A 21,943-nucleotide genomic window follows, 5' to 3' on the forward strand; every position below is an offset into this window, starting at 1 on the left:
AATAAAAATCTTTATGCTACAATTTCTAATTCCTGAATATGATATTTTCCATATTTTATCCTTTTTAAATGTCTTCTGATAAAAATGCTTTAATTTTCTACATAAAAATTGTACAAATCTTCAGTAAGATTACATCTTATTTATATTTTTAATGCAAACAGTAGTTATTTAAAAATGCTTGTTCATAGAAATGACATTGGTGTTTGCATGTTGATATTTTTCTCAGCAATTTTCCTAAGCTCTCTTATTAATTCTGATAATTTATCAGTGGAAAATTTTATATGTCACTTGTAGATAACCAGAAGATATGTGGATAATATTTTTCCAATCCTTTTATATTTTTTATTTTTATACTTTCATTTTATTTTAAATGTATTTTTCTATTCTTGCTGAGTTGCCATAGTATATCCAGCACAATGAAGACTAGATATGCAAATAGCAGGCATCCATCCTGTTTCATCTCTGATCTTTAACAATAATGCTCACCACATTTCAACAGTAAGTTTTGCTATTTGCTGCAGTTAGTTTGCAAGCATGTTTAATCACTTTAAGAAAATTCCTTCCTATTCATAGTTTTGTAAGATTTAAAAATTATGAATAGATATTGAACTTTATCACACATTTTTTTCTATACCTATTAAGAGGAACATATGAATTCCCCCCTTGCCCTTTAACTGTTTAAGTGATGATTCATATTAATTGAATTTTGGGGCGGGGGATTAAACCAACCTTGCCTTACTGTGATGCGTCCCACATGCTCATGCTCATACCCTGCTGGCTGCAGCATGTTGATAGTTGGGTATTTTGTATCGACGCTCATGAGAACCAGCCACAGTTTCCTTTCTGACACTGACCCTTCAAGGTCAAGGTTACGCCTGCCCCATTACATGAGCAGGGGCCGTTTTTCAATGCCAGTTTGGAAGGCCAGCTTTTCCCTCTGTGCTAAAGACCAGCCACACTGTGGGCTGGCCGTTCTAGAGTTAAAGTGGAAATTAGGCATCATTTTTGACTAATTAGGATTCAAACAGCTCTCGCTGGCTGGTGCAGTATATTCACGGATGTTAAGAAGGCATTGTCACAATTAAGGTTTTTGAAAAAAAGAAAATCCTTTCCAAGAGGATGTTTTCCATCGACAAACAGGCAAAATTAAACGCCCGATAAACACACATAATGTCCTCTTTAATAATTCTCAGCACCCTGCTAATTCTGCTAATACTAGCACGCCGTCTACAATGCTTTCCTTTTGTTTCATGTGTTGAATAATTCAATTAAAAGTCTGACAAAGCAATAACAAGGGATTAAATGTGGTCGAATTGTAATTCGAAATAAAAACATAAGCTCTTAGGGAGTATTTATTGACTATCCTACAAAACCCTCTCAAGGATGTGAGGTCGTTGGCGCCTCCAAAATAAACAGTAACTGCTTAGCCTCCCTCATCTGTACCCAGTTCCAGCGAACGAGAAAACGAAAACGTGTAAAACTAAAGGAAGTTCTTGCCAAGTAGACCGCCTGGGAAGGGCTGTGAGAGCCTCTGTCTGGCCTACGTGGGGGACAGCGAGGCCCTCCGTCCCCTGCGCAGTGAGAAGAACGCCTGTCAGCCCCTGAGCGCGAACAGCAGAGGCGCGGAGGGCTGGTCCACCCCGGCCGGCAACATCGGCCTTTCTCTGGCAACTAGGACCGTCCAGGCGGTGAGAAGGGCAGGGGATAGATGGCCTTTCTCTGGGACAGACGGTGACAAAGGCCTTGGCTTGGACAGCGCTAACTCGAGCATCAGAGGCAGGACAAGAGGGACTCTCACGGGAAAAACAAACCTCAGGTGTCGGCGGGCAGAAGGGAGACGGGAACGGACGGCGCGGTGGCTCTGGAACAGATGTTAATGCTGTACACCCGCCGCCCCCCCCCTCCCCTCCCCCGCAGATACAATCCTGTGCTCAGTAGAATTAGGGAAGGAAGATGCAGTGAGGACATCACCTCTCCTTCCATCCAGATCAAAAGCAGACTGAAGAGACCAGGCGTCATCTTAGGCCCTTTTACGGGGGCGCTGAGGAGCCGCGGGCAGGGGAGCAGCCTGCGTCAGACACTGACCCCCAGGCCTGGCCTGGCCATTTCCTGGCTGCAGGATTTTGGACAAACTGCCTAGCCTTTTAACCCTTTGAGTGCCAACCAATATCCTAGGAGCTATGCTAAAATTGCCAAGGCATTTTTTTGCTGATTTTACAGCAGTTTAGGAAAACAATTATGAATCGCAAGTAAATAAGTAAATGAAGTTATATTATTCAATATCTTCCACAAAATCGTCATCTTCACAGCAAGAATTGACATATTTAGCAATATCATCATCACTAATAAAAGCAGACTTAGAACTGGACGCTGCAGGAGAAGCGCGATCGCGCTCCCAGCACTCAAGGGGTTAATGCTCCTGCTTCTTCATCTCCCAAAACTGCGGTCATGGATAATGGTAGTAGCAGCCCCAAGGGCTGTTTGAGAATTAAATCACAGGACCCACCCCAAAGATAACACGTTTCCTTGTGTGTAATAAACTCTCCGAAAACGAGGGCTGTTTGTTGTCAGCAATGTGAGCCAACCCTGCAAGTTGTCACCCCACATGCAGGGAGGATGCTAAGAGAAATCAGAAATCACGAGGCACAAAGTCAAACAAGAAAAGTGCTAAGCAAGCAGAAAAGAGGAGAATATTATAATCTAATCTAATAAAAGACAAACATGCAAATTGACTGCATCTCCGCTACGCTCAGACCACGCCCACCAGCCAATCAGAGTGACTACCAAGATGGCGGCCACAGCCACGGAGCTGGAGCAAGCAGGAGGCTTGGTTGCCCCTGCGATGGAGGAAGCCAAGCTTCCCGCCTGCCCTGGCCGGCTGTGGCCTCCTCTCAAGGCAACAAAGTTTCAATTATAGAAGATAAATAAATCTCAGATACCTGCTTCCAGCCAGCCTCCACTGGGAGCTTGGGTGGCAGGGGGCCGTGGCCAGCCTGCAAACAGCCATCAGCCCCTCACTCAGGATGGCCACACCATCATGGGGTGAGGGCCCCCACTGGGGGGCTTGGCCAGCCTGCAAACAGCCATCAGCCACTCACCCAGGCTGGCCACACCCTCATGGGGTGAGGGTCCCTGATGGGGGGCTTGGCCAGCCTGCAAACAGCCAGCAGCCCCTCACCTAGGCTGGCCAGGCACCCCAGCGGGGACCCCCACCATGAAGGGGCTGTGGCCAGCCTGCAAACAGAACACTGCACCACAAACAGCCTATTCGGCTCGGCATTTTGTTAAACTGGTGTGAGATTCCCTCCTGTCAGGCCCACAATGGGAGCCTGTCCTCAGTAACCTCACCCTTGCTCAAGCCCAGCTGCCTTCCCTCCCCACGCTCTCAGCACCACCGAACAGAGCAGCCCTGGCGGTCTCTGTCTGACCCGCCTGCGGCAGCCTTGGCCCCTGAACCAGGGCCCGCTCCCCCCAGACAGACAGGTGACAGCTGCGAGGTCCTTACCTGCCCGCAGGCCAGGCCCATGCCCCTCTCGCCCATGCCGTGTGGACAGGACAGGTTCAGCTCCAGGGCGTCCGCTCCGGAAGCCTGCAGGACACGCGGGAGAGGGAGGAAAGGGACAGCGTTACTTGGGAGCCACAGGCTTCCCCCCTCACACAGCCCGGGGCATGTGGCCAGACAGTAGCCCCGCTGCTCCCTCCGGGACGGGACGGCGGCCTCGTGGCCTCGCAGGGCTGGTCTGGCTCCGATGAGAGCGTCTAGAACAGCAATCACAGACACTCACGGGAGCTCCCCGAGGGCCCTCGCCGCTCCCTGGCTCTGTGTCTCGGATGTGCACAATCCTCGGTTGACTGGGCGCATTTTACACAGGAAAAGCGATGCCCAGGCCTGGCTACGCGGTGACCGGCAGGGGGTCAGCTCAGCTCTGCCTGCCGGCCCGTTCCTGCGGCCCCGCACGGCTCTGTTCACAGGAACACACCTTATCCCCCGGGAGAGGGACCGTGAGCCGCCGTGCAAAGGAAGACGGAGCAGGCTGCCGGGAAGGAGCACCAGGGAATGTGTTTTTAACTGAATGTCAATTTTATCACATTTTTAAAAAATGTCCGTGCACAGAACCAGGGAGTACAGGTGACACTGTCTTAGCTTAATAATTACACAGGAGTCCTTCTCGTTTACTCATGAATTCACTCGCGGACGGAGGGCTCCTGCCACAGGAAGACAGGGGGTCCCTAAGCATGCGCAGGGGGTCGTGGAACTGTTGGGGAGTCTCCCGGGAAAACCTCTAAGAATAAGCAAAATGCTTTTCTAATAGCTTCATAGAGTAACGCGAGGAATGGGAGATGAAGTAGGTGGTTCAAGTTTTCCATTCTTTCACCTCACTTCTAGAATTTTCCAGGTGCTACAACTTAAAAAAAAATTATATATATAGATTCCAGAGAGGAAGAAAGAGGAAGAGAGATAGAAACACCCATGATGAGAGAGACTCCTCCTGCACGCCCCACACTGGGGATCGAACCCGCAACCCGGGCACGTGCCCTGACCGGGAACTGAACCACGACCTCCTGGTTCATAGGTTAATACTCAGCCACTGAGCCACGCCAACCGGGCTACAATTTTGTTTTAAATAAGGTCACCTAGAAACTTCATACATTTACAACAAGTCTATTAAGCCAGGCGCCGGCTGAGAAAAGCTCACTGCTTTCCAAGCGCAGGGGCCAAGCTCCCTAATTGCTCAGGTTTTAGCCTGTTGTTCCCCCCACCCCCCCGACCCCCCGCTTTCTGAATGTTAAGGAGGACCTCATCGAACACGAGTCCTGGTTAGCCACCTCGCACCCATCTCGACTCATCGGCGAGCCTGCTTTTGCCCCGGCACACTTGGGAGAGTTCATTTGCTCACCCAGCCTGTTTCCTAACAGGGTCTCATCGTGGCTTTTGCTTCCCTAGTTCAGTTTTAAACGCGTCCTGTTATTTGGAAATTACGTTATTTAAATCATGCCATTTCCCCCCTGCAGGTTCGGCAGTAATCATGGGCCGCACACAGCTGGCTACACTGAGTTCAACCCCAGGTCGGCCAAGGACTGCGTTGGGCAAGTCAGCCAACCTTCTGTGTCGGCTGTAGGAACAGGCCCCGTCCCCAAACACGTCCGTGGAATCACCAGCTTCCTTAAAAGATGGCGCAGTACAATTATATACACGGCTGCTCTTTCCTTATCATTTCTTAGTTATTTCAAACATTTCCTGTAGACTTCTGTATTGAGCTGAAACGCAGCAATTTAAAAAAGCAAATCAATTCAACAGCATTCTGGAATACCTAAGCTTTAGGGGGCACCGGCTAACATATTCACCTGATGCACATTTCCTAAAGTACAAGTGCGCGCTGACAATTAGCCAGCACGGCAATGACGGCAACAAACAGCAGGCCAGACGCTGTGCGAGGCTCTCTGCAGGAGGATATGTCGTTCTTCCCATTTCACAGAAGATGAAACTGAGGCACCAGGAGTCTGAGTGCCCTACTCCCTGTCCCACAGCCTGCGACTGAGGGGAGGGTGACGAACCCAGCCATGTGAGAGCACGCTGAGCCCACAGCCTCACTCACTCCTGTGACTTAACAGAGATCCCTTAGTCTGTGGCCGGTGTTGGGACAGTATGTTAAGAAAACCTGACATCCTTAAGCCTTCTAAACTTTAAATTAAAATCTTGTAGCCTGACTGGCGTGGCTCAGGGGTTGAGGGGCAACCTATGAACCAGGAAGTCACAGTTCGATTCCCGGTCAGGGCACAGGCCCGGTTGCAGGCTCCATCCCCAGTGGGGGGCGTGCAGGAGGCAGACGATCAATGACTCTCTCTCATCACGGATGTGTCTATCTCTCTCCCTCTCTCAAATGAGTAAAAATATATTTTAAAATAATTTTAAAAATAAAATACTGTAAAACCACCAACCCAATTTAAAGTTTTCTTCAGTGACTGATTAGAAAGTTCCCCGGTATTCTAGAAATACATGATCACCCGCCCAGCGGACACAGCCGGAGGGGCCTCTGACAGGAGCCTGTGAGTCTCAGGAACAGGTTCCCTGCCCCGGGTGACCCGGGGACGGCGGTGCTCGTTGGGCCTCTGCTCAGAGCTGCTCCCACAGACGCCGGCGCCTGAGCGGGCAGTGTGCTCCTCTCTAAGCAGCGATATGCACGCCGGGGGCCTGAACTGCTGAATGAGCAGGAGACGGCGAATTAACTGGGACTGGGCGTGCCGTGCACCCCGACCCCGGCTAGTCAGGAGCCTTTGGGTGCCGTCGCTGCGCCCAGCTGATTCTGCATCGCCCGAGTGCCTGCACAGGGTGGCACTCAGCGAGGGCAGGGGCAGACAGCGCGCTCTCCCCACGGGCGCGCCTCCCCCGCTTCCCTTCCACTTTTCCGTGTGAAGAAGGATGTGCACGCGAGTCGTGTGGGCTCTGGAGCCAGACGTCCTGGGTTTGAATCCACGTTTCCCACGTCCTTGCCGTGTGCACTGGGGCAGGTTCCTTCACTCCCTTTGCCCCGGTCCCTCATCTCTAACCAGTGAAACGCCATGGAAGTGACTCACTGGGCTGCTTTGGAAAAGTGTCAATACATTTAACAACAGTGAAGGGCTCAGGCCCGGCCAGCGAGGCTCCGTGGTGGAGCAGCGGGCTATGAACCAGGAGGTCACGGGTCTATTCCCGGTCAGGGCACATGCCCGTGGGCTCGGCCGCCAGTGGGGGGTGTGCAAGAGGCAGCCGGTCAATGATTCTCTCTCATCGTTGATGCTTCTATCTCCTTCTCCCTTCCTCTCTGCAATCAGTAAAAAAATATTTAGGAGAAAAAAGAAATAGATATGAAATGTGAGCAATGTGTAGCAAACATCGTTAAGCCGGTTAGTGTGTTACTAATACAAAGGCTTTTGACTTCTTCAAAGTAAAACTCGCTCATTTAAAGGCTCCCGACCAAAGGAACTCTTTTTTACGGCCTCTGTTGTACGGGCGGGCGGGACGCAGGCAGCGTGTAAAGCGATTCATCATGGTCAGCTTAACACTGGCCGAGCTCACGCCAGGCACGGGCTCCATGGAGGATTTCACGCTCAATTAGGTAAATACATGTAGAAAATGGACGCAGTGCCCAGTTCAGGGAGCCGATTACGGATCACGGCTAATTTCAGCCCCCGAGTCCCAGAAGTAATTTCCCCTCACAATTTTGAGATGTCCGAATAAACTGCACAATCCACATTTCTGAATATGATGTAGAGTCATTAGTTCATAAGTGGGGTCAGATTTACTCTCCTATCTGAGCGGTTTCCAGAAACCCCAGCTAAATCTGTCTCGAGTATCTTTCAAGATAGTGTATAACGTTAACTATGTATTTTTTTTTTTTTTTTTTCTGTTTAAAACACAAATCTGAGCCCGGCCTGCGTAGCTTAGTGGCTGAGCGTTGACCTATGAACCAGGAGGTCATGGTTCGATTTCTGGTCAGAGCACATGCCCGGGTTGCAGCCTCCATCCCCAGTAGGGGGCATGCAGGAGGCAGCTGATCCACGATTCTCTCTCATCGTTGATGTTTCTATCTCCCTCTCCCTTTCTCTCTGAAATCAATAAAAATATATTTAAAGAAATAAAATTAAAACAAATCTGAGCCTGTGGGGAGCTGTTCGCGTTTGGGCAGGCGTCCCTGACACTACAGAGACCCCGCTCACCGTGCCCACTCAGGAGCGCCGGTCCCACCATCCCAGGCCTGTCCGTATTCACACGCGAATGGTACCGGACGGGACCTTTTACATTTTAAATATCCGAGGGTTTTGCATTCACAGTTTCTTTCCTCCTGTCACACCAGCTTGCCCGAAGGCGAGGTAAGATCCAGTGTGCCTCTCCAGAGTGGCGTTATGTGTTGTCATGACATCCATCCTCGTATAGGTTTTGCTTTCTATGCAAATCAAGAGGAAATGGATTCAAAGGAGAAAGGGTTTCTAGGCAGCCTGTGAAATGCCAGGGACCACTTTCATGGGATAGAGTCCCTTAAATTTCCATTCCCACCCTGTTAATGAAACATGATAATAGAAACTTTTTGAGTTACCATTTTCCATTCAATTTTGCTGTCATGGGGATCTTTTCCACGGCGGCTCTTTATTTGCAGCTGATAAAAATAGAAGAGAAGAAATAGAAGAGAGAGGACTGCGTTACCTCGGCCATGCTGGCGAGCTCCATCCAGTCGTTCCTGTTGTAGCTGCACATGATGCTCGCGATGAGGACCTTCAGAGAGAGGAGAGAACACGGTTCAGATATGACTGCATGCACCAGGGCACATGGTCTTTACATGTGCGTGTGCTCAATGGTACAGTACAAGGCGAGGTTAGCTGTGCATCCGTTTAAAAACAAGCCATTCAATAACCCAGATCCTAAGTGAAGCAAAGGATGAGATGTGGGACTTCCTCCTTGTACTAGAGACTTCCTCACCTATCTGTTTTTAATCCTCACCTGCGGGGATGTTTTAGAGAAAGGCAAAGGGGGAGAGGGGCAGGGGGAGATGCGGGGGAAGAGAGAGAGAGAGAGATGTATGAGAGAAACATCTACTGGTTGCCTCCTGCACATGCCCCCCTCAACCCCCCTGCCCCGGGGACCGATCCCCAACCTGAGCATGTGCCCTGACCGGGTATCAAACCGGCAATCTTTCCGTGCACAGGACGATGCTCCACCAACTGAGCCACGTGGGCCGGGGCCCTCCATTGTCTTTGAAGACTTGAACACGTGATTTCACTTTTCTGACCCTCGGCATTCTCATTTTTAAGAGGAAAACAATACTGACTTGCCAACTGCTAAAGGCGGTCGAGGGGACTACATATATTTGTGTGAGGGGAAGGGCTGTCTAAATTATGCAACGACATACAGTGTTTATTAATAGCACCACGGACACAGCGGAAGGCTTCCAGGTCTGGGAAAGACACTCCTTGGCGTCCCTTGGCCGAGTTTATTCTGCGTCACCTCGAAACACGCCCCCCAGTGGAGGCCTGCCACCGCCGAGGGGGTAAGGCAAGAGAAGCGTCACGGATTTGGGGACACAGAACCCCCTTTACAGGAAGGATGTCAGGGACGTGGGGCCAGGAGTCGGCCGGGACCCGACGGCGTGCACAGGACAGGAAGAAGTGAGAGGAGCGACCCCCAAATCTCTCCGAAGGGTCTGGGGGTCTGTTCACTGAGAAATGAGGCAGCAGACGGTGGGTGGTGGGGGTCATCCTTCCAAACGTTTAAAGAATGACAATTCTCGGTCCAATCAGTTTTTATAATCACATTAGAGGCCGGTGCTGTACCAGTGGGGGCCTCGGCCGGGCCTACGGGGATCAGGCTGAAACCGGCTCTCCAACATGCCCTGAGGGGTCCCAGATTGCAAGAGGGCAGCTCTCGGGTGATGCACCCTGGAATCGGGCTCCCTCCTCTCTGGTTCCGGGGTGCATCACCTGAGAACCGCAGCTGCCAAGTCACTACAGCTCAGCAGCTACTGCATTGAGTGTCTGCCCCCTTGTGGGCAGTGCGCGTCATAGCTACTGGTCGGATGGCTAAATGGTCTCTCAGGCCTTTATATATATAGGTTTCTTTCTGGAGTAAATAAAATGATTTTTTAAAAAAATTTGAATTACAAGAAAGCTTACAGATCAGAAATTAAGGTGAAGAACATAGAATTTCCAATGGGTCACAGGCAGGCGACCTCATCAACCTCCCATTTTCTCTGAGCCTGGGCCCTCGTACGGGCGGTGGTGGTTCAGGAACTCGCTGGGAGCTGCCCTGGAAACCCATCCACAGCTCCACCTCGAGACAACCTACATTTTTAAGTAAGAAAAGCTGCCAGGTGACAAAGGTGAATACCTGTCAATTACCTGTCGAGGGGTTAGATTTTGGCAAACAACCAAATCATTGCTAACACCACTGGGATTATACCAAGAAGGAAAAAACCCCATATGAGCCAAGTGATTTTCAAAGACATTTAAACTCAGAAAATCTGTTTATTAAATATTCATTAATTGTGCAACATGCATATTTTACAGGGTCTTTGCACCTAAATATAAATAGATTGAAAGTGGGATTGGCACAGTTTTCCTGAAACGTAGACACGGAGACTCGGGCATTAAATGTCAAGCCCAGCCCGGCCGGCGTGGCTCAGTGGTTAAGCATCAACCTATGAACCAGGAGGTCATGGTTCAATTCCGGGTCAGGGCACATGCCCAGGTTGCAGGCTTGATCCCTAGTGGGGGGCGTGGAGGAGGCAGCCGATCCATGATTCTCTCTCATCATTGATGTTTCTCTCTCTCTCATTCTCTCCCTCTCCCTTCCTCTCTCTAAAATCAACACACACACACACACACACACACACGTGCATATATACATAGAAAAGCTCACATGCTCTTCAGAGCTCATGTGGCCATTGCTGACTTCATGTTTGCAAAGGGGAATATGTTCTGAAAGCTGTCATTTTGTAATCCTTTATTTGGGGAGCCATAAATGCCTTGCTTATCCAAGTCTTCCGAACATAGAAACATCACATGAAAGTGAAACAATACTCGCAGTTTCCATAGAAAATCGGACCTGTTTTCCACCAGATCGGGGCGGGGGGTGGGGGGTGGGGGGCACCACTGTTATCTCCACATCAGTAGCTGGGTCTCTCTGCCTTGGCCCCTTCGCAAGGCACTGTTCTCCCATTTGTGTGCCCGCCGTGTCTGCTCACTGGCTCCCCGGCCCCAGGGACCCTGACAAACGAGGCAGAAACTCCTCAGCCTCCACTCTCCTCAGCATCTGCCTTCACCTGCAGCTTCCGGAAGCGCCTCCCGGGAGCCCTGGAGCTGCCTCTTCCTGCGTCCCCTGTGTTCTCAGTCCTCCTCGGGCTCGTCCACCCGTGGCCACGTGGGACCTGGGGTGTCCGGGGGCTGCGCATGATGCTCTGTGAGTGTCGCCTCCTACACATTCTTTCTTTAAAATATGTTTTTATTGATTTCGGAGAAGAAGGGTGTGGCTGGACCCCAAGCCGGGGCTCTTCTCACCCACGCTCTGCAGGAGACACAGGCAGTCCGTGCACCCGTCTCTCTGTCCACTAGGCAGTGATGCGGCCATCGCCCCCTCCCCAGAACCACCTCCTTCGGCGCCCCCTGGAGACAGGTCCCCGCGGGGAAGGTGCTGAGCGAGAGGCAGGTGGATGAAGAAACGAAAGCCTCACCTCCTCTGCGCTCTGCCTCCTCTCCGTCACACGCCCCCCCCCTCCCTCGCCATGGTCAGCCCTTCGGCACGGGGGACGGCTCCCAGGTCTGGGCGCCTGGGCCACCTCCTCCTCCATTGAGCGGCCACGTCTGCCCACGTGGGCGACCTTGGTCAAGGGCACAGAGACACGCCGCTCAGGGCTCTGCTTTCCAGGACAAGGACGAATGCACCGCCACTAGCAAAGCACTCGCCGCCGCCTGGATGCTGATAAGTGGCTCCCTTCCCGGGATGCGCTGCTGACACCCGGGAATCAACCTCCGAGGCTCCCCGAATTTCGTAAACATCTTAGGGTTCGCTCCGTATCCCCAGTGTCAGCTCCAAAGGTTCCTTCTCGGAGCTTGGCAGAGTGATTTAGAGCGGAAATGGTGACAGGACCTTTTCCGAAGCGACTGGAACCTTTCCGGTCCACACTTCACGCCGCGGCCTCATGGACGCGCTGGCATTCGGTCCTGATTTGCATGCCCTAACAATAAACCCGTGCACAACACAGCCCGTTCAACTCACATCGCCTGGCAAATGAAGATCCTCACAAGGCAATGTACCCCAATTAAACTCAAGAAATGGTATTCAAGCCATACTTACGGGCTTCTAATGTAATACAAATGCACTAATATTTACAATGCATGCAAAGGTGCACACCTCGTTAAACATACGGGGGGAAACCAACAGATTTCTTTGCTTCATTAGTTATTTCATGAAAGCTTCCCAATATGCATATTAGCTATTTCAACTGCGACAGACAGCCCATTTGTCTATAATCAATGCATTGGCGATTCTAATTCAAAGCAAACACTGAACGTCCTTCTCAGAGTTTAAAATTTGATGTGTTGTTTTTTTTCACAATAACATACTGAAATTTTGCAAACAGGAAAGTATATTTTTCCTCTTCAATGTTCCTTTTCTCTCACTGTTCACACTGTCTGGCTTGCTCATGAATGCACGGATGTTAATATCGATGCTGTTTTGAAGGAATAACAATGAGGTGTTTGCTGTGTAACCTTCTCTCTCTCATCTCCCACATATAATTACATGATCACTGAAACTTTCCCAATAGGAGAAAAGTAGTTTTTCAAAAAGAAGTAATTGCATGGCTGGGGAGATATACATTTTTCTTACGAGGTAGCATTTTCCAATTTGAAAGTTTGGTTTGAAAACAAATCTATAAGCATACGCTCGTCTTGGGGAGTACTGAAGACAGGTATGCACCCTTAGAGTGGGAGAAAGGTCTAAGACTGCAATTCTGGGTCATCAAATGCTTCTGTTTTGATAACTGCTCCATGTTTTCAAAAAGCACTGTAAAAACCACGGCCCTGATTGTTTTAATTACTTAAAATAAGGCAAAGTAAGCCTCCAGAATCATTTGACTTAAAAGACAAATTCTAGTTCAGACCCTTCTGAATTATTTATAAATACCTCCAATTATTTGATCATTTTTAAAAAATATGTTTTTACTGATTTCAGAGAAGGGAGAGAGAAACATCAATGAGGAGAGAGAACCATAGATCGGCTGCCTCCTGCACGCTCCCTACTAGGGATAGAGTCCGCAACCCGGGCGTGTGCCCTTGACCGGAACTGAACTGTGACTTCCTACCTGGTTCATAGGTTGACCCTCAACCACAGAGCCCTGCCGGCCGGGCCGACTGTTCCATCATTTAACGCAGGTGAGGAGGGGTACCCCCCCCCCTCCCTCCCACACCACACGCATCGTCAGAGGAGATACCATAAAAGCCCGGATGAGGATTTGAGCCTCAGGTGCGGCCCCGGCCCCCACCTGTCTCATCAATCCCCCTCCCGCGTTTTCCCATGATGACGGTGAGCGCTATTCAGTGAATAGGTTTCCCATATGCTACCGTTTTCAACGACCAAGAACAAAAGCCCAGTGGTCCCAGGCCTTGTGTTTGGAACAGAAAGCATAAAAGCAAAACAAAAACCTCTTCCATGTTTACTGAATAAAAGAGCGAAGGCAGATGGCAAAGACCGAGCGGACGCCTCCTCTTCGCCAAGCGGCTCTTCCTGGAGACGGAGTTCCAGGAGGGAGCCCTGGGGAGGAAGGAAGAAGAAGTGCCCTAGACCCGGGCCTCCACCCGGCCCCTCTCCTGCCCGGAAACAGCTACAGCCCAGCCTCCAGGGTTTCTCCAGCGGCCTCTGGGCATCAGGGGCTCCTGCTGTTTCTTTAGGAAACAGTCACAACATGGCATGTGATTTTCTTCCCCTCCTTCAGGAGCCTCGCGGGCAGGCCCTCTGAAACAGCTGAGCAACCCTCTCCTTTTTTTTTAGTCTATCCTAACCTGTTGCAGCATTGTCTCTCAGTAGATACTACTTAGCCAAACTAGAAAGATTTACTATACTTGGGAAATGTACAAAATTATCCCCTAAATTATTTATGTAAATAACAAAAACATATAAGTAAAGCATACATAGATACTATATATACACGTACTAGTACGCTTTCAATCAACTATGCCAATACTCTATAATGAAACAGCCACCTATGAACCCAAAAGACTCAGCCAAACCCAAACACACACACACACACGAAATTCTATCAACTGGAAGAAAAGCACCCTCGTATGCAAATTGAGCCTTGAATTTGTGTCCCACCCAGGCAAACTCCTCCTCTTCAAATTGCAATATGGCACAACGAGTCTTTCCCTCCGCTGGTTACCAGCCTTGGCTGAACACACACAGCAGTGTCTGGTAGAGGACTCGCTGCATTAAAGTACCACAGTCGATCAGCTGTAGGGGCTGTGACGGAGGAAACACGGGACGTTATTCCCAGCGATGCTTACGGCGGCTGAGAAATGCCAGGAAAAAGTCACCCGGGCAAACGAGTGGCACGTTTCACCTGTCACAGAGCATGGCCGGGGCTGACGCCCACCTCCTGGTGCGCTGTCCGTGATGCGCATCCGAGGGAGGCCGAGGGAAGACGGACTTGGCTTTTCCAACCGGCGGCTCCGGGCACCCATCCTCTACACCAGCGGTCGCCAGCCTCTTGGACCTCACGGGCCACCAGAGGTCCGCGGACCACCGCTTGGCGACCACTGCTCCTAACACTCCGCCCCCTCCACTCCTCACTCCCACGCATGTGTCTGTGGACGAGGGTTCAGTCTCCACTGACGCGCTGTAGCTGTGGCATTTCTAAGAGCTGAGATTCTCCAGGAGTGAAGAACTGTGATCCCCAACCTCCATCTCACCAGACAGCAGAATCGTGTCGGCCCGTGACTTCTTTTAAACAAAGCCAAACAGAGTAAGCAAAGCAGCCTTTAAATACCCGATTTTCATTCCGTTTTATTATGCTGTATTCATTTCAATGTTTTCCAATATTGAAATAAAATATGCTGCTTATTAAACGCCACCTGGAACATCCAATCCCATGCGACAGGGGCGTTAGCCATCACAACCCCCGCCCTGTCTCCGGGAAGCAGAGGGATGGTCTTGCCATCCATGTACTGGGGGGCCCGGGAGTCAATGATGCCGCCCACTGACACCGGGACCCCATCTCTCCGGGGAAATTCCCGGCGTGAGAACTGTCCATCTGCACGAACACGGACATATTACAGAGACTCCCTCTTTCTGGGATTCCTTAATAAGAAGATTCCCTCTCTGATAAGGACGAGCTATGCAGAATATCTTGACATTACCAATCTCCAATCCCTTTACTTTAAAGCAGTGGTTCTCAACCTTCTGGCCCTTTCAATACAGTTCCTCATGTTGTGACCCAACCATAAAATTATTTTCGTTGCTACTTCATAACTGTAATGTTATGAATCGTAATGTAAATATCTGATATACAGGATGGTCTTAGGCGACCCCTGTGAAAGGGTCGTTCAACCGTCAAAGGGGTCTCGACCCACAGGTTGAGAACCGCTGCTTTAAAGGAATATTTCATGGGGGGGGAGGTCAATAATTGAGCCATTTCCCTTCTCCTCTCTGTTTTTCCTTGAGCATACCCCTGCACGTAAATGTGTGTCTGAGGTTTTAGATGAGTGAAGTGTTAATAATTACGCAGGGACCAGGAAAGTAGATCCAAAACGTTGATTTAGCTGTTCGCTGGGGCTCGCTTTCCGCAAAATACAATTTCCCTTTGTTGTTTTGCATTCAAATTGCCTTTGGTTCTCCTTCTCATGGATATAAAGTGATTCCTTCTATGAAAAGTGTCATACATTTTCCCAGGAGAAAACAGGACAAGGAAAGTAGAAATGATCAAATATGTCCATCAAACATGCAGTAGCAGAAAAAGCCTTCTCAGTGCACACGTGCACCGTCAGGACCAGCGGGAGGCCCGGGGTCAGGCGGGTGCTGTCAACTCCCGGCGGCTCCGGTGCCCGGGCTGCTGGTGAAGATTAAGTTGCACTAAGGACACAGGTGTCAGTTGGAGCCAAGGAGCACGACAGCCTCAACGCGTGAGGACTGGAAAGGAAGAACGGACACCGATGAGAGGGTGGCAATTCCAGAGGGCAGTAGGGGTTGTCGGAAAGGCTATGGAAACTTCCGACGCATCTTGCCCTCCTCCCCTCCCCCACCCCCACGATGGTATTTCAGAGCGAAGCTAAGGCCACCTTGCCCTGGGCGGTCCCACCTGCTGTCCAAATGGCTTCCCGCACCCCAGCCAGACACCCCACGGCACCAGAAACGCTGTGCCCCAAACCCGACGCATCATCTCTTCCCCAAACCCCCGCCTCCTGTCCACGGAGCCGTGCAAAGGAGAACTGAGGACCGGCCGTAACCGCACTTCCCTGTGCCCGGGCCCTGCCCTCGCTCCCTGCACAGTCGCCGTCTCTGGCCACACCAGCTCCTGCCCGATGTTGGCGCGCTCGCCCCTTCCACGCCCACCGCGCGAGTCCAGCTCCTCCTGGCGGGTCACCCGCCCTGGGCCTGTCTGCAGACCTGGCACCTGACAGCGGCGTCAGGCACGTGACGACTAATTCTCACAACAACGTTAGGAGCTGGGCACCACACTCTCCCAGTTAAAGATGTTTCTAGAAAGTAAAAATAACTTGGATGGTGGGTTCGCTAATGGAAACAGTTTAGAAAAACTGCAGCCTTGAAACCCCTTTCCCCAGTGTGACGCCAGGCTCATCGGTATAAAAACAGACGTTTCCCACCGAAGACCCCGTCAGGCGCACTGGCCCACAGCCTGGGCCGTCATCCCAAACGCTACCTCGGACCCTATTACATCGGCCTCCATACATGACCTGTTTTACTCTTTTTTCTTTAAACCACCACACGCCTTTCTCTACACATATGTTGGAGATCACGTCCATGGCGTGCGTGCGTGCCTAAGTAAGAGATTTCTGGGTCAAGGAAGACACGCCTTCAGCATTTCTCTCGTTACGGCCAAGTGGTCAGCAGAGAGGGTGCTCAGCAATAAGGCCACTAACAGAGCGCGACATGCCCGTTTCCCCACATCCCCGTGTTAATCAGAGCCCTGGCAGGAAGCAGACGGCGCTGATTGGAGATGAATAAAGGGCTATTTACAAAGGTGGGGGCTCCCGCAGGAAAAGCAGGAGGGACCCTGGAGGATACCGGGGAGCCACTACCTGGAAGGACTGAAAGCTGGGGGGAGGGAGCCCCCCTCTTTCCTCCATCTCCCCGGTCCCCTGGGAGCCCAGGGGGAAGCCAGAGGACAAGACGACGTAGACATAGCGATCCGGCCAACCCTCAGGTGCAGCCACCGGGCGGCGGGGGGAGTGGGTCCCGGCCGCGCACGGACTGTGCCCACCAGAGGGGCAGTTCTCCACAGCGGAGTCTGTGCTCAGTGCCCAGCCCGCGGCCGCTTCATCCCCTGACCGCGCAGACGCCCGCTCCCTGGTTCTGCGGTCACCCTCCCGCTCTCCTTTCCCGAAAGCTGCTGCAGAGCCGCTCGGGAATCTTTCCGAACCACGTGGGGAACGTGGCGTTTTTCCCACATGCATCTCGCGGGCACTCTCCACCTCCCAGGGTAGAGCTGACACTCCCGGGCGGACTCCCTGGCCCCATCTCCAGTCCCCGTGGTCGGGGCACCTCTCCAGCTGCACGCCCGCCACCCCAAGCTTGCATCCAGCACTCACGGGGCACTGAGCCCGGGCAGCGCCGGGGGGGAGAGGCTGCCGCACGCGGGGCTCCTCCGCTGGCGGCTCCTCCCCACCATGGCCCCCATGGCAGCGGGGCACTCGCTCCTCTCACCCTCTCGGGGCATCGTGTAGTTCTCACCGGGACACAGGTGTTCCGACCTGTCTACCGCCCCCTCCCGGCGGTGAGCAGCCCGAGGGCAGGGGTGGGTGTCTGCTCACTTTATTCCTCTCCCCTCGGTGTCCAGCTCCGACTCTCCCGTCCGAGGCCCAGGGTCAGTCCTGGAGCCGTCGCTGCCTGGCTGTGTGCACTCGGCAGCTCCTTCACGCCACGCGCCTTGGCTGGACAATGGATGGCAGCACGGCGCCTCCGCCTCCGGCTACTGTGAGGGGTCAGGGTTTGCACCTGCCAAGCCCTTAGCAGCACTTGATGAATGTCAGCTGTGGACGCTGTTGGCTCCGGGATGAGCACGTACCCGATCAAGCCACCGAGGGCCCTATTTCAAAGAGGCTCGTGTGTGACTGTCTCCATGACCCCCTCCCCCATTTCCCCGGAGACACGGGAAAGGGTTTGGGGTCCAACACGAACGCTCTGGACGATGCAAATCCAGGTGAAGGTTTCTGAGCAAAGAGAACAAACAAGGGCTGCGCAAAGAGGCTCAGCCAGGAAGCGGGTGGCAGCCGTGGTCAGGGGTGGTCCTGGCAGGAGGACCCACAGGGATGGTTTGACTCGGGAGGAGCGAGGACACCCGCTAGCTGCACCTCGCTGCCCGTGGGCCCATTTTCCTGTGACTCGAGGAAGGAGTGGCACAGCCCGGCATTGTTTTTTTAAATCCTCACCTGAGGATATTTTCCCAATGATTTTTAGGGAGAGTGGCAGGGAGGGGGAGAGACACACAGAGAGAAACTTCCATGGAAGAGAGACACATCAACTGGATGCCTCCCGCACTGCCCTGACCCGGGCTGGGGATCAAGCCTGCAACTAAGGTACGTGCCCTCGACTAGAATGGAAGCCAGGACCCTTCAGTCCTTGGGCCAACGCTCTAGCCACTGAGCAAAACCGGCCAGGGCCAGCCTGGAATTCTTGATTGTACTGAGTCCGTAGGTAACCATGTGGCCCTCCCACCAGCGCATCAGCTGTCTGGTTCGCAGTCTGGCCCAGAGGCAGGAGAGATGGCGGGTGGCGGGAGAGCAGGGACCGCCTCTGCTCCCTGCCTCTCAGACCTGGCGTCATCCTGAAGGAGAGAGGACAGAATGACGCTGCGTCCCTCCCGCCGGAGAGCGTGTGGAATTGGTCATGTCAATTGTGAGCATGGCGCAGACAGTGCCCCCGGGACCCGGATGAGTGTGGCTTTGTCCCGGAGTCTCCCTGACAGCGGGAAGAATCGGGGGCCTGGAGGGGCAGACTGAATAGGCCCATTTTCACCCGCTGTGATTTCTGTGACAGGTCCGGCTGCTCTCCTCTAAACCGACTCCCAAATCAGGCATCGCACAATGAAGTCACCAACCCTGTGACCTACTGCAGCTGCCCGCCCCCATGCCATCCAAGACTGTGCCTCCGTCTCTCAGCTGGCATTTTGCACAGAAATTCTTCCTTGATGCTGATTTCAAAATAATATTCATCTGGTGCTTCTCATTTAATTAGCCTCTGAATACAAAATCTCACCTGTCAGCCCACAGTAAAGCCAGATACACAACCCGAAACACAGCTCGCTCTTGACTCCACGGTGCACGCCTATAGGCACCTATAGACACTGGGCTGTTTGCTTGTCATCTGTGCAGAGCTTTCTTAGTATATAACAATTTCATTTGTATATAACAATTATGACATTATTTTTCCTGCTGATGAGAAGAGACAATTCCAGTAAAACAGACAGCCAAGACAATGATATAAAACACTTCCAGGCCTATCCATAGAGCATAAAAATGATGTCTGGGAAACGCTCAATGCTTTCAATCAACAAACACGTGGAGAAGTCATCCCTATAAGAATGGGCCCTGGGGCCCCTCCAGCCTGGCTCAGTGGTTGAGCATTGACCTATGAACCAGGAGGTCAGGGTTTGATTCCTGGTCAGGGCACATGCCCCGGTTTCGGGCTCCATCCCCAGTGTAGGGCCCTGCAGGAGGCAGCCGATCCATGATTCTCTCTTATCAGGGTGGAAAGGATGCACGGTGCCTTCGTCCGTGAGTGGAAAAGACAGTGGGAGTGGCAGCGAGACCATCCTACTGGCCAAGGGGACATGGACACGCTGCTCAGATAAGGAAGAGAACCGTGGAGTAGAAAGGAGGCCGCCCCTGCTGTGAGAGGGACCCTCTGGCCCGCAGACTGTTTCACCAGAACCAGGATAAGGACACTGGTGATTTGTTTGCAGATGTTTACAGTGAAATTCTCTATAACACGCAGTAACTCTCACAAGAACCCTTCTGTCTCCTTCCTAAGATCGATTCTAAAGACCCACCCCTTTCCAGATGCTGATGCTACTCAGGGAGCTCGTGGGCCCTTGAGTATCAGATTCCAGACACTGGTGCCCACGGGGACACAGCCCTTTTCCAAGTGCTGCTGTACCGAAGGTTCAGTTTTTCTTAGCATTTCTTACCCTACAGAAACCCAAGCAGTTAAGAGTTTCTAGACTGGCCGTTGCTAGCTTCCCGCATTGTCTTCTTATTTATTATTGATTTTTAGAGAAGGGAAGGGAGAGAGAGAGAGAGAGAGAGAGAGAGACAGAAACAGCGTGAGAGAAAAACTGCTGCCTCCTACAAGCCCCTGCTGGGGACTGAGCCTGGCATGTGCCCCGACTGGGAATCGAACTGGCAGCCTTTTGGTGCCTGGGACAAAGCCCAACCAGCTGAGTCACACCAGCCATGGCGCCGCATTATCTTTATTATAACACTAGAGGCCTGACGCACGGAACTCGTGCAAGGGGCTTGGCCCTCGCAGCCCCAGCTTCATCTGGAAGGACGTCCGGAAGGTTGTTTGGCTGTCCGGTCTAATTAGCATATTACGCTTTTACTATTATAGATGTTCCAAATGCCAAGCTAATCAAATCAACTTAATTTAAAATCTCCTTGGTAGTAAAAACATATAAAGGGTTAACAGTAGAATCACATTTATTAAATACAAATGATGTAGAGAATGAGTCTGCCTTAGAAGTTTGAGGACATGTGATGTCTATGCTTAGAGTAGTGCATCATAAACAATTATTAAACTTTGGGGGTGCGTTCATGAATTTGAGATTCCCAGACAATAAATACGTGCACATCTGACATCCGTAATTAATTTTTTATTAAGTATAGATTAAAGTCAGCAGGATAATTGGATGTTACCACAATATTTCAACTCAAGGAAACAAATGCAAAATATCTGGGGTCCTCCTTACAATAATGTCAGACAACAGAACATTAAGCTGATTTCTTTAATAAATGGATGATTTCCCTGCTTGGAACCTCTCGTTAGAACACATTGGGGAAATCAAGCTATTGCACTGTAGCACGAGAATCCTATAAAAGCAACAATTATCCAAGTAGATGGTAAAGTTATTGTGTTGTCTGATTAATTAAATATTAGCAAGGAATAGTCTATGGCTAACCCTCTAAAGATCCCAAAAAGAAATGGGGAAACCAGGCATCTGTAGCCTCCTCAAATACAGCTTTTTGAGAAGGCTCATCTCCGGTAAAGGTGCAGTTCTCCGACTCCCGAGGAAAATGGAGAAGAGACACTTTTATAGAAACCAATGTCTATGACTAGTCAGGTTTCATACACGGCTGTGCTCCCACTTCACAGATAAACGTCAGTAAAATATATTTGACTTTTTACAAAACAGACGCCGCCCAGGCATGTTAGCTATGGGCGGTGCACACAGAAATATTCACTGCATTCTTGTGGATAGTTTTCATCATCTTTTCAAAGTTAAAACAAAAGCATTCATTGAGGCGAGTGATTACTGAGTGTAAGCTGGTGAAGGAGAGCTGTAGAACCAGGAGTGGGCTACGAGTTGGAGAGAAGACAGGGGAAGTGAAGAGGAACTGGGCCCAGTGGTGGGGACGGAGAAGGCGTGGACTCAGCGAACAGGACATCAGCTCCCAGAGGCAGCATAGTTCTCTGGGAAACCTAGTCAGACATGATGGCCAAGTAGCCAGAGGGTAAAATGTGAAGACAAGGTAACAAGACCATCACCGTTGACGTTAAAGTTGCCTAAGATGATGGCAGATAGGAATGAAAAGTCGGATATATGCTCAGGAGCTCATGAAGGCTTGGGGGGAGAGGGAGGGGAAGAGCAGGGGATGGGAGCAAGGACCAGGGGGCTGCAGGACAGGGAGAGCATGGCTGCACTTCATGGACCGCGGCTCCGTGACAAGGCATGGTTGATGGAACATGGACAGGGGCCCCGGGAGCCACTGGACGCACCCACTGACCTCAGGACAGAGGTTCGGATGTGCGTGGGGTGGGTGGAGCGCTGGCAGGAGAACGGGGGAAAGTGGCCTCTTTGGAGAGAGTCTTGAAGATGCCACCCTCAGAGACACTTTCCGGAAGGCCAAGAGGGAGATGCAGGAGCCCAGGAACACACCGGGGTGGTCAGGAGGTGTCCAGAGGTTTCAGGGGGCAGAGCCAAGAGGAGGCAGGTGCTCTCAACAATGAGAGAGCATCACTGAC

The 21,943-nt window shown here is 51.4% G+C and overlaps 1 protein-coding gene across 1 annotated transcript in view; it reads right to left on the bottom strand.

Moving 5' to 3' along the window:
• DPYD (dihydropyrimidine dehydrogenase) overlaps positions 1–21,943 on the bottom strand; it is a 347,040-nt gene that overhangs the window by 78,075 nt on the left and 247,022 nt on the right. The window contains exons 15-16 of the mRNA XM_070395710.1: positions 8,183–8,251; positions 3,506–3,589 (exon numbers count right to left, since the gene is read on the bottom strand). Of these exons, the coding sequence (XP_070251811.1) occupies positions 3,506–3,589; positions 8,183–8,251 (153 nt within the window). The remainder of the gene's footprint in view (positions 1–3,505; positions 3,590–8,182; positions 8,252–21,943) is intronic.

This window comes from Myotis yumanensis, unplaced genomic scaffold (assembly GCF_028538775.1).
Source record: "Myotis yumanensis isolate MYYU_CA2020_CCGP unplaced genomic scaffold, mMyoYum1.0.hap1 SCAF_17, whole genome shotgun sequence".
Lineage (NCBI taxonomy): Eukaryota > Metazoa > Chordata > Mammalia > Chiroptera > Vespertilionidae > Myotis > Myotis yumanensis.